Raw genomic sequence first — 13702 nt, forward strand, 5'->3', positions numbered from 1 at the left:
TTTATTATTATGGAAAATTTTCTTCTATATGATTGCATAAAAAAATCATTATTTTTTGTAATAACTGTTGTCATACTGGGATATAATGATAGATATAAATGACTACCACGATAGATATAAAATATCGTCTTGCCTGACCCAAACAGTTGTTCTACCCCCAAAGCGTTCCTCCTTCCCATTGCACTGTTGCTTCCAGGCAACGAAATTAAATAAAACCACAATTAAATAGAACACTAAGATATACATGAAAAATCCCTTTAATGTGAATGGTAAAAACCATAGGACAAACTAGAGATAATTTACTATGAGAATAATGAATATACAAATCTCAATCTCTTGCTCTAAACCCTAGCAACAATCACAAGAGAATAACTGTGATACAAGGATCACAGCAAGAGTCTACTGTAAATTTGATCTAACGTGATATAAAAACACTGCTAGATGATTAAGAACAGTCTATCTGCGTTATCCTTGTTTTCTTCCCTTCCTTTCTCTTGTTTTTCTATCTTTTCCTTCTCATCTTTGTTGTTGCAAGATGTAATTGTTGCTGCCCTCATTGCTATCCTTTTATAACCTTTTTCTGCCTCTAAAATGTAGCCACCCACACCCTCTAATAAGAATTAGGGTTAAGTTAAGTGGGGTTGGGCTATGGGTTTATAAAGCCCACTATAGGCTGAATCAATGAGCTTCTACCAGCCCAACAACCTCCTCATTCAGCACATAAGGTAGGCTATCCCATGACTCTTCAATGTGAAGTCATGTCGATCAACTGTCGGCATATCTCATGTCTTTCTTTTGGTAAGGTCTTCATTCCATTTGGTAGTAGTACCAAATCATAAGTGTAATTCTTCTAAGAAGCATCAATCTCTTCCTGCATAGCAACTAACCACTTCTCTTTCTACTCACTTTCAATTGCTTTCTGGTAATTCTCTAATTCACCTACATCAGTAAGCATCACATACTCATCTATAGAGTATCTTCTGGAAGGTTGACGTTATCTAGAAGATTTTCTTAACTAAGGTTCTCCGGTAAGTTGCTCTCCAACTTCTTCTTGCTCAACATATCCTATAGGTAGATCAACATCAAGCTCTACACCATCTTCCTGCACATCTCCCCCATCACCCTAATATACTAGAGGAATAATTGGGTCATAATCTGCTAATCCTTATGCAAAAGTCTTAGCTGGTGCTTTCTTCTTTAAATCCTCAAATGTTTGATTCTCAAAGAAGACCACATCTCTAATCCTTTCTGCTTTTCTGGATCTCAAAGCCTGTAACCAAAATGATCGTGTGAGTAACTAAGAAAAATACATTCTTTAGTCTTACCATTTAGCTTGGACCTCTTATTATCTGGAACACGTGTAAATGCACGACAACTAAACACTCTCAAATTCTTATAGGAAACATCTTTCCCTGATCATACATGCTCTGCAACATCACTATCTAGGACTATGCATGGTGACAAGTTGATCACATCAACTGCAGTCCTCAAAGCCTCATCCCAAAACCTTTTGGGTAGCTTGGCTTGTGAAAGCATACATCTGATCTTTTCCATGATGGTGTGGTTCATCCTCTCTACAATTGCATTATGCTGAGGTGTACCAGGAACTGTCATCTCATGTTGAATCCCATGTGACATGCAATAATCATTAAACAATCATGTATACTCACTATCATTATCTGATCTTATGTATTTCAATTGTCTTTCTGTCTCCCTTTCAACCCTAGCATGAAACTCTTTGAAAACATTAATAACCTAATCTTTGATCTTCAAAGCATAGGCACAAACTTTCCTGGAAAAATCATCTATAAAAGTGACAAAATAAAGTACACCACTTATACCAAAAACATCAACAGATCCACTAGCTGTTTTTGTCCTCAAAGGACCACATACATCTATATAGGCACGGTCAAATGTATATATTTTTCTAGACATAGTAGGACTAGTAAATGAAAATCTATGTTGTTTACTAGTCAAACAATCAATACAAGGGTTCAAATGTATACCTCTAAGATATGATAATACCTCTCTCTTAGAAAGAGCTTGCAACCCCTTCTCGCTCATCTGTCCCAATCGCCTATGTCACAACTCCATGCTAAAGTCTTTCTTTGTAACATTTAACTGCTCATCATAAGCTTTAGCCTGTAACCTGTATAAAGTATGACATTTCTTTCCACTAGCCACAATAAGAGAATCCTTACTGAGCTTCCATTGCCTTTTGTGAAATATGCTTTCATAGTCTTCATCACCTAGTCTTCCAACTAAAATTAAATTCAGCCTTAACTCAACCACATGCCTCACATCCTTAAGCACCAACTTGCAACCAAGGTTGATCTTTATATGAATATCACCAATGTCAATGATGTCTGCTATGTCATAGTTGCTCATCTTGACAACACCAAAATTTTCAGACCTATATTTAGCAAAAAACTCCCTCTATGGTATAGCATGATGAGAAGTACATATGTCAATCACTCACTCAAGATCCTTACATACACAAGAAAAAATATCATCAGAATGAGACAAAATCAAATAATCACCACCTTGCACTATAGCTGTGACATTATCTTTTGACTCTGTTGACTCCACTTCTTTTCATTTTGTTCTTCTTAAATTGCTTACATTGGTTCTTGTAATGTCCTTTCTCACCATAGTTATAACAAACAATATCTTTTTCTTGATTTTGACTTGCTTTTACCCATGCATGAACTGCTTCTAGACTTTGACCTTCCTTTGTTCTCTAAGATAAATGTATTTAAATCATTATGAGATGTTGCTGAATTCTTTCTTCTCAACTCCTCATTCAACAAACTGTTTGTTACTTGACTCATAGTGACAATATCATCTAACATAAAATTATTAAGGGAAATCACTAGTGTCTCCCAACTTTCTAGTAATGAACTGAGAAATAACAATACCTACAACTCATCATCAAGTGACATTTTCATAGAGGATAACTAGTTAGTAATATTCTGCATTTCATTCAAATGCTCAACAATAGAAACACCCTCTCTATATTTTAGGTTCACAAGTTTTCTGATAAAAAAGCTTTGTTGCTAGCTGTTTTTCTTTCATAGAGACTTTTCAATTTTTTCCAAAAAGAATATACAGAAATTTTAGTAGAAACATAGTGAAAGACACTATCATCAAGCCACTGTATAATAAATCCAATTGTTTTTCGATCTAACCTCTTCCACTCATCATCTGTCATAATTGTAGGTTTTGCATTATCCTTTTGTAAACGTTCATATAAATCTTTGCAATATAAGATATCTTTCATTCTTAGTTTTCATATCATTCAATTGTTTCCATTCAAACTAATCATGCGAGAAACATTACTGACCTCCATGTTCAAATACAAAAATTAAATCTCCAAAACCCCGCTCTAATACAAGTTGATGAGGATATAAAAAGAAATAACTTTTGTATATGAACAAATACTAGCAGGCCATAACATGCAGTGGAATTAAATAGAACCATGATCAAATAGAACACCAAGATATACGTGGAAAATCCCTTCAATGTGAGTGATAAAAACCACGGGGCAAACTAGAGATAATCCACTATGAGAATAATGAATATACAAATCTCAATCTCTTGCCCTAAATTCTAGCAATAATCACAAGAGAATAAAAGGGATATAAGGATCACGTCACAGTCTACAATATCTAAAACCTTCTTAAGTAATCACAGCAAGAGTCTATTGTAGATTTGATCTCACCTGAGATGAGAACACTGCTAGATGAGTAATCACAGCAAGAGTCTATTGTAGATTTGATCTCACCTGAGATGAGAACACTGCTAGATGATTGAGAATAGTCTTTCTATGTTATCCTTCTTTTTATTCTCCTCTTTGTTGCTGCCCTTTTATAATCTTTTTCTGCCTCTAAAACGTAGTCACCCATACCCTCTAATAAGAATTAGGGTTAGGTTAAGTGGGATTAGGCTATGAATTGATAAAGCCCAGACTGCATCTGTGGGCTGCCACCAGCCCAACACCTATTTGGTTGATCCCAACGTAGATACTTCCCTCGGTTCCAGGTTTTCTCCGGCCGCTTGTAAGGGTCGAAGGGCGCTAGATATTGCATCACGGTATCTAAAATTACTCGACCGCAATTAGCTGAAGGAGTGTTCATCATTCTTGTTCATTGTAATTGTGAGTTGATATATATGGTGTAGTTCTTGCTCGTTCAAACATATTTTCTGTAAGACATGCTAGAGATTGATTATTACAAGAAACGCCAGTCAGCTGGAGGAGATATCAACAATCCTTGTGTTCATGGATTCATGACCAACAAATACAGTATGGGACATCAAGCATGCATGTGAAGATGTTGTATTTGCTCTTCATGCGACATGTTGAACCAACATTAGATTCATGCTTCGAATGTTCCAAGCCTCTTGGCGCATTCAACACTACCTTCTAATATTTGCTCCACAGAATACTTGTACTTGAACCCCATCTCTTCCAGCTTAGTAGAACTGCATGGAATCCTTGTCCCCTCCCCTTCCACCCTGAAACCAGCCACCAGTAAAACCAATTAACTCGATGCCTACGAAGAAGGAAGAGGAGGAGGAGAAGCAGAAGCTCACTCTCGGATCGGTATGGGAAGTTGAGGATACTTCTCAGCGTAGTGATCGACGATGTCTTGCATTGTTGGGTAGGCGACGGCACACAGAAATCTGCCGGACATTGACTCCCTCTCCATGCAGAACACATGAGCTTCGCAGACATCCTCGATGTGTACGAGTGGTACTGATCCCAGCACTGCTTGCAGAAACCTCAGACCCTCGTGCGGCAACTTCTTGCCGGTCACCGGCGACACCATTGCTTCCACGGTCTGTGGTGTGTATGGCAGAATCGCATCGCCTCCTACCAAGGCGCACGTTAGGCTCACCACCTCGAGTCCTCGTTCTGCTTTCTCGTTCTCCATCAGTAATTCTTTCTCGGACAGCGTCTTCGACGTAAGATAAGCCTATGGCCCCGCATCGAAGGCTCAGTGACGATAGGTGTGATATGAGAGAGATAGAGAAAGAGAGAGAGAGAGAGAGAGAGAGAGAGACCTTCAGATAATCACTAGTTGGTGCAACCGCCTACAGTGTTTTCAGCCCACTAGTTGGGCTTCAATCTTGCCCTAAACTAGTCCGAACTTGGGTCCAATTGGCCCCTACTTGGGTTATAGGATTAATACCTAATCCTAACCCTAATTAACGTACTAACTATGAATTTAAAGATATTTTCTAAGCTATTACAAAGTTCGTAAGTCAAGACTTCTTCCGACGGTCTTCTGATAAACTCTCAGAAACCATTCTGCGGACTCCCGACAAGCTCCTAGACTTCACGATTTGATCTTGGCGAGTTTCAACGAGCTTCTTCGGCAAGCTTCGATCTTTCTCGGCGAGCTCCGCGAACTTCCCACGAACCTTTCGGTGAGCTTCCAAAAAACCCTTTGGCAAGCTCCCTACTCATTCTCGGCTAGTTCCGGCAGCATTCCCGACGAACCTTCGGACTTCCGTCGAACTCTCGAACTCCCAATGAATCCTTCGCGCTTGACCCCGCTCTTTGTTTCGCTTTATGTCTTTCTCATTATCATAGTTATTCCTGCACACACAAACTAAAACTCTACTCCGATCTAGACAATTATTACAACGCGAATCGACATTCCGTTGCCCGGCACGTTATTGGTTGGCGCTTCGTCCGATTTTTCAGCGCATCATCCTCTCTTGCGGCTTGTTGCCCAATCGGCGGTTGACCTCCGCAACCCCGATATCCTTGGCGCAATTTCACTCTCCTTGGCCTGATGCCCGATGTTCGAAGCCTTCTGCCGTCCAATATCCTGACGTGATCTCCTCCGGCGCAACGTCAATTCCTCTTGCGTCAACTGTCTAATCCTGATCGAGTAGACCTACATCACTCAAAATGCAGTTAAACATCTAAACACAATCAATTAGTTTCATCATCAAAATCCGAAATTCAACAATTATTAGTAAAAAATATCGTGATTTCATACAATAAACTAAGATCACTATTAACAAGCAAAATATTATTCACATATAATATCAATATAATAAACTTGCTCCTATTGACCTTTAGATATAAAGATTGATCAACAATTTTTTTTTTAAATCCAAAGAAAATAATGATATCATAAAACTTTATATACCATTATCTGAAAGTTTATTTAAGTTCATAAATAGATTTTTGAAGTTTGTAAACTAAACTTTTTTTTTCCATCTCTATAAATCCTTTAAGTTGTTTCAGTAAGAAATATTATTTTCACATGCATATAATATAACTCAAGATCATAAAGAGTTATTAATATCATAACGATCCTCGATGAGTCTTTTTTCAAAAGAAAATGTCTCGTTATAGATGATGTTTTCTTTTTGAAAAAAAAAAACTTTTAACCATAAATTTAACTTTATATCATTCAATATTACCCTTTAAGTTATGTTTTATCTTAAAGACCAATTTACAAATGATTCTTTTAGTTCATTAATTTTAACTTTTCTTTTATTGCATTAAACCATATATCAGTGTTTTCTAGGACTTATGACAATGATAAGATGTCTTTTTTTTATTATTATGTCACAATCTAATTCTTTTAGATATATCATATAACCATGATAAATCTCCTTTACCATTGAGATCATATAAAAAATATTGATTATAGCTATTCTACAAGATCATTGGTGGTGACATCAATATCATGTGATAATTTATCAATGTTATTTTATTATTCACCCTCATTAATTCGTTCAGTGATTTAAGGAACAACAACCTCATGAATGAAAATTGATAAAGGAGTATCAGCCTTATGTTCTCTATATCAAAATTATTTTTTTTAGATTTTACCATTCTCGTACTATAATTATTAGAATAAAATATGCATCACTTGAATTTTTTGTATAACTAATAAAATATCTAGAAATAAATCTTGGATCCAATTATTTCATATGAATTGAAACTCTTATCTTTGTAGGATAACATGAAATATGTGAATTTCTCAAACTAGATTTTCTATTAATCCATAACATAAATGTTCTATGAGCTTCACTTTAGGTCAAGTCAAAGTACAAAGGAATAACTCATCATTCTTCTAATAATGCTTTAAAAAGTATGATCTCATATTTCAATAATATAATTCTGTTATGATACACTTGATAAGGTATACTGAGCACATATATCATATTTTTCTAAGAACATAGTAAAAAGATTAAGATTCTGACCTAACTCATCATATTTACAATAAAACTATCATTATTAGATTTGATAATTTTAAATTTTTTTAATTATATTTCGACCTCATTTATGTATACCTCAAGGGTGTCAAAGACTTAAAAAATTTTATATATTAGATATACATAATCATATATTGATAGGTTATCTATAAATATGATGAAATATTTCTCTCCATTAAGATAAGAAATATTAAGTTGTTCATACATTTTAGCGTAAATAATCTCAAGAAATTCTTTATTTCTTGTGATTATTTTTTTTACTTGCATAATTTACTTTTTCTTAATGCAATCTATACAAACATCAAAATTATGTCTAAATCTTTCAAAATATTATACTTTACTAATCTTTCAATTCTCTCTTTGAAGATATGCTCTAAAAGTTTGTGTCATAATATAAAAGATTTCTCATCATTGAAATTATGTTTCAATCGAAAATTTAATTATAATCCAACTAATGTCTTTATAAACTCAATGTTAGGAAATCTTTGGGAGCGACATCACATACGTAGTAGAAGAACAAGAAAACAAAATCCTTAATTTCCTAAAAAGATGTTCGTCATCGTGCGAAGATTGGTGCGCAAAAATCTGTGAAACAAACTGCGTATATGATATATTGTGTTACATATGGAGATCGTATATCTCTATTTCCTCACAAATCTCTAAGAGAGAGTAAAGGAGGTCAAGCGTCCTCTTCTCTAGCGGTGATCCACATAGCAGGGCTGCGGCGATGCTCCTCAAAACTCCATGCTTTCTTTAAGGTGGAGAGGGGGAGGAGAATAGGAGAGGCAAGCAAAGGCCCTAGCCTATGAACCACTGAATCCCTCATATTTATAGAGGTCTCTAGTCAAACCCTAATGAATCTTCCCCTATTGGGTATTGGATCGACATCTAATTACCTACCCAAGCCTTTTAGATTAGTGGATCTCTATCTAATAATCTCTCATAAGCTTTTATTGGATCTCGTCCATGGGATCCAATAATTCATGAGCTTATTGGATATCCAATAAGATAGGGGCTCCGATATATATCTCATATCAGAACCTCTACTCATCGCAACGCCTACCATATGTGTGTGACTCTCTACACCCAATATCAAGCTGGTCGTGAGTCATACCTGTCAGAACTCCTTCTAACTTAGTGAATTATTATCTCTATAATAATTCACTCGACTCATCGACTACGGACATATTAGGTTATTACGCCGTAGTCCTCAAACGATACAGGGGAATCCAATCCATTGGACATGTTTGTCCTTAGTTACCATATACCTACAGTCCCTCATCCATCTAATATCCCGGAGACCGTATATCGGGCATGGTGTTATCAGATCTATACGGTTTCTACTTGAGTCTCGCTCTAATCGGATTCTCCTAGAGAACTCTTTCTCTCTCAATCCGAATGACCTTAGCCAGGGATTTGTCTGAGTAAAAACATATAGAATATTCCTCTCATGATGTCGAGAGTGGATGATCCTCTATCGACACTCAATAGCCCTCGTAAGGTCGATTGTCACTCCCAATGACAAATTGTACTAGATTTGGGACATCTAAACCTATAAGTGGAGCACTCGTACAGGACATCCTTGGTGTCTCAAGTCTAAGGATCAGATACACCACTATGACTACGGAACCGTTGTCTGACAATAAGGCATCATCAACCATCTAGTATCCCGTAAGCGAATCAATCAGTGAAATCATTCTCCAATAAGCACATGTACTATATTTCTAGTGTCCCCACACGAGCAGCTATAAGACCAATTGCATCCATTATATTAACAAGTATACAACATACCAATCTGTCCGGTTATCTCAATGTTCCTCTCGAGTAATCTATGACCAGGATTATTTAAGATCTATGTTTAAAGGTGAATCAGTCTCATTATCATGATCTTATCACGATCTGATTCCCATTGCACAGATCTAAGGAAATCACAATATATACATGCATATATGCAATAGTCAATATAAAGTGATAAATATCAAAATATAATAAGCAAAAAAATTATGTGTCAAGGCACACATGTCATCACTCACGTGATTGGCTTACTGGGCACCTATGACTAACACTCAAGATTTAAATTAATTTTATATAAACTATTATACAAAATTTCAAAAGTAACTTTTATTAAATTATAAAATATAATGAGTTTATAATTACTAAAAGAAAGTTAATATCCTAACTAATTAATTCTAAATAAAAAAATTAGAAATAGTAAAAAATATAACATGTGTTTGCAATATCTATCACATGATCGGTCTCTAAGTATAGTAATAAGTTATCACTACTATCACTTTCACTTTGAAATAATTCCCTATAACGATAAATATTTTATGTATTTTAGTTAAATCAATCTAATAAGTATCATAAAGAACCTCTACAATGTTTAATTTAAAATATATTTTTCTTTTGAACTAAGCCTTACATTGAACATAATCATTTTTCATATATTATTTTTTATCACAAATAAGCACTTTATCATGAAGACTTCACAAATTTATTTTGTGGATGATGCCATGACCTTTTTTTTTTTTAATTACCAACTCATTAAGTCATAGTGATAACATTATAAAATCTTTCATGTCTTAACCTTAGTTCTTTTTTAATATATATAGATATACTAGTCAGCTTATTCAAATCTCATTTATTCATATTTATATTATAGTTAAGTTTAGATAGGCCAAAGAAGAGAATTAAAAATAAACTCCATAGGAAAAGGCACATCCATATTTATGTATAATATTTTAAGTTTTTAACTTTATGACTAGGATGTGATCCTTAATCCTTCGAGTGTCGGCTTATAAATAAATTTAAATATATCTTTAATAGCTTCAAATATTCTTGTACACTAATTACAAGTGATAATGAAGTTTTTATGTTACTTGTGTTGAATCTCGTATTTTGATGATGAAACTACTTGATATATGTTTATGATTTAATCTGCGTTTTGAGTGACGCAGGATGCTTCGATCAGGATGAGACAATTAAAGCAGGATAATCATGTTGTGCCGAAGGAACATGTCAGAAGATTGGACGTCGGGCCGGTGGATCGGTCGACGTATCGACAGAAGGCTTCGGGCCGTGAACTCGGGCATCGGGCCAAGAAGAGCGGGTATTGTGCCAAGGATATCGGAGTTGCGGAGTCAACTGGCCGATTGGGCAATAGGCTGCAGGAGAGGACGATGCGCCGAAGAATCGGACGAAGCGTCGAGGGACCAATGACATGTCGGACAACTTGGTTAATTGCTTAGGATTAATTGTCTCGATCGAAGTTTTGTTTTGTTGTGCAGGATTAACTATGATAACGATGAAGACATAAAGCGAAACAAAGTGTCGGAGTCAAGCGCGAAGGATTTGTTGCGAGTTCGAGAGTTCGACGGAAGTCCGAAGGTTCGTCGGGAATGCTACCGGAACTAGCCGAGAATGAGTTGGGAGCTTGCCGAAGGGTTTTTCGGAAGCTCGCCGGAAGGTTCGTTGGAAGTTCACGGAGCTCGCCGAGAAAGATCGGAGCTTGCCGACGAAGCTCGTTGAAACTCGCTAAGATCAAATCGTGAAGTCTAGGAGCTTGCCGGGTGTCCGCAGAAGGATCACCGAGGGTTTATCGGATGATCGACGGAAGTTGGCCGGAAACTCGCCGGAAGAAGCGATTGACGCATCGGAGCAAAGCTGCAGAAGTTGTCTTAGAGTTAATCGTAGTTAGCATGATGATTAAGCATGAAAATGGGAGGTGATCCCATTAGCTTAATCTTGGGGCAATTGGGCCCCTGAAAAGATTCAAATTGGGCCGAATGGAGCGAACCATTCGGACCCTGATTGCACCAGGAGGTGCAACCGCCCCAGCCAGGAGGTGCAACCGCCAGGGCTGTGAGGTTGGGAGGTGCAACCGCCCCAGCCAGGAGGTGCAACCGCCAGGGCTGCGAGGTTGGGAGGTGCAACCGCCCCAGCCAAGAGGTGCAACCGCCCAGAGCTCAGTCTTCGAGCTAGACTGGGCGGTGCAACCTCCTCTGTCAAGAGGTAGCACCGCCAGAGCTCAAGTTTCGAGCTCTGCCAGGCGATGCAACCACCGAGCTCAGTCTTCGAGCTCTGGCAGAGAGGTGCATCAGCCTGAGCTCAGTCTCGAGCTCTGGCAGGTGATGCAACCACCGAGCTCAGTCTTCGAGCTCTGGCAGAGAGGTGCATCAGCCTGAGCTCAGTTTCGAGCTCTGCCAGGTGATGCAACCACCGAGCTCAGACTTCGAGCTCTGCCAGGTGGTGCAACCACCAAGCTCAGTCTTCGAGCTCTGCCAGGTGATGCAACCATCGAGCTCAGTCTTCGAGCTCTGGCAGAGAAGAGCAATCGCCTGAGCTCAGTCTTCGAGCTCTGCCAGGCGGTGCCACCTCTCCAGTCAAGAGGTGCAACCGCCTGATCCCAGAATTCTGGGATTTGATCGATTTGATCGTTTTGAGCTCGAATTTTGAATTGGGTTGGGGCCTATAAATACCCCACCCATTCAGCACTGAAAAGATACAGACCTACACCGAAATCTTGATCTTTTCTGTGATTCTAAAAGCTCAAAAGTGTTGTAAAGCCTTTAAGTCTCCTCCTTCTGTTCTTCAAGTTTTCAGTTGTAAAGTGAGGAGAGAAAGGTCTGTAAAGGTTGTCTCCTGAGCCTGTCAAAAGGAGAGAAATTGTAAAAGGGCAGTTTGGCCTTCGCCTATTGAAGGAAGGCCCCTAGTTGACGTCGGCAACCTCGTCGGTGGAGGAAGCCAAAAGTGGAGTAGGTCAAGGCTGACCGAACCACTCTAAATCTCTGGTTTGCGTTTATTCTCGAGCACTTTATCATTACTGCAAACCTCCTTCATTACTACTGCTCTCTGCGCTTTCACGAACAAGTTCTAAGTGCTGTTCTTCCGAATCTGCATTCAGACGTAAATTCGTATTTTCATACATTACAGTTTACGTTTACGTTTGATTCTGCAGAACTGTCTTCCGTGCTTTTACGAACGAGCTTCTTTGCAGTTTACACTTACATTTTGATCCTATTGATAACTGCAAACTGTCCTCTACAATTTTACGAACGAGTTTCAACATTTAGACGTAAAACTGCATTCAGACGTAAATCGGCTTTCCTCGCACAATCATCAGATCTCAGTTCACGTTTACGTCTTGATTTCAACTGCATACTGCCTTCTGCGAGTATACAAACGAGTTTCAAAGTTTAGACGTAAATCTGCGTCTAGACGTAAAACTACGTTTAGACGTAAATGTGCGTTTAGACGTAAATCTGAGTTTAGACGTAAATCTGAGTTTAGACGTAAATCTGCGTTTAGACGTAAAACTGCGTTTAGACGTAAATCTACGTTTAGACGTAAATCTGCGTTTAGACGTAAAACTGCGTTTAGACGTAAATCTGAGTTTAGACGTAAACTGCGCTTAGACGCAAAACTGCGCTTAGACGCAATCTGCGCTTAGACGCAAACTGCACTTAGATACAAACTGAGAATTAGCTTTTGCATCATAATAGTTTTTGAACGAACGCAGCTTTCGTTTTTAATCGTTGTAAGATTTCCGCTGCACTAATTCACCCCCCCCTCTTAGTGCTCTCGATCCTAACAACTTGCAATCGTTATTCCTATAACATTAGACAAAGTCTATTAGATATTTTCTAAATATTTATTTTATTAATTTATTTTATAGTACTTTTATCACTTAAGTCTATATATCTTTCAACAAGTAATACTATGTCAAAATCTAATATAGTATTAACTACATATGTTCTAACTATTTTATATAAATGATAAAATTATATCTCATAAGCCTATCATCCTAGATTATCTTGGCAGCTACAAGTCAAATAAAATATAGGGATATAAGTTATAAATAATATTCATCTAATATTTTTATCTAATTTATGCATAAATAATTTAATAATAATAATAATAATAATAATAATAATAAAATTATTGAATATTATTCAACATAAAAGAAAACTCATATTATGATTGTAATCATGATAAAACATAAATTATGCTTTTATATATAAAAATATATTATTTTTATAATTTTAAATATATACATATAAATAAATAAATATCCAAAATAATAATTAAAATTTAAATATCACAAATAATAAAAATTTGCCAATATTTCATATGAAAAATTATAAAATAAAATAATAATTTATATTTTTTTTATTCTATATAGAACTCTAAATTAGACGAACCAAACCTATTTAATTAGATAGGCTCAAAATTAGGCTAAACATTAGCCCAATTATGACAATCAAAATTAAAGTTGATCAAAGTAAAATATTAATCAAATTTTAACTTTTTCTAAATTCCATCAATGAGATTAATCAAATCTAAATCTAAATCAGAATGAAGTTTGATCAAAATATTTGATTAAAGTATGTCAAATTAGTCAATTTTATATTTGATGACATAAATTAAAGCGTCTCTTTTAAATTTTTTTAATTGAGAAAAT

General features: G+C 36.5%; 1 protein-coding gene across 1 annotated transcript; it reads right to left on the reverse strand.

Annotated features, from left to right (window-relative positions):
• Window positions 1-4357: 4357 nt before the first annotated feature.
• On the reverse strand, window positions 4358-4993 carry LOC135663287 (NADPH HC-toxin reductase 2-like). Its single transcript, XM_065176792.1, has 2 exons — window positions 4594-4993; window positions 4358-4515 (listed from the first exon to the last, which is right to left on the reverse strand). The coding sequence occupies exons 1-2, from the start codon at window positions 4932-4934 to the stop codon at window positions 4377-4379; spliced, it is 480 nt and encodes a 159-aa protein (XP_065032864.1). The 5' UTR covers window positions 4935-4993; the 3' UTR covers window positions 4358-4376.
• Window positions 4994-13702: the final 8709 nt, after the last annotated feature.

Source organism: Musa acuminata, unplaced genomic scaffold (assembly GCF_036884655.1).
Source record: "Musa acuminata AAA Group cultivar baxijiao unplaced genomic scaffold, Cavendish_Baxijiao_AAA HiC_scaffold_696, whole genome shotgun sequence".
NCBI classification, from domain to species: domain Eukaryota; kingdom Viridiplantae; phylum Streptophyta; class Magnoliopsida; order Zingiberales; family Musaceae; genus Musa; species Musa acuminata.

Excerpts from the sequence above, each read along its gene's own strand:
- LOC135663287 (XM_065176792.1), bottom strand. The coding sequence starts at position 4,934 with ATGGAGAACGAGAAAGCAGAACGAGGACTCGAGGTGGTGAGCCTAACG. Across the intron at positions 4,516-4,593 it reads CTTCCCATACCGATCCGAGA|GGTGGAAGGGGAGGGGACAA; the intron begins GTGAGCTTCTGC and ends GGCTGGTTTCAG.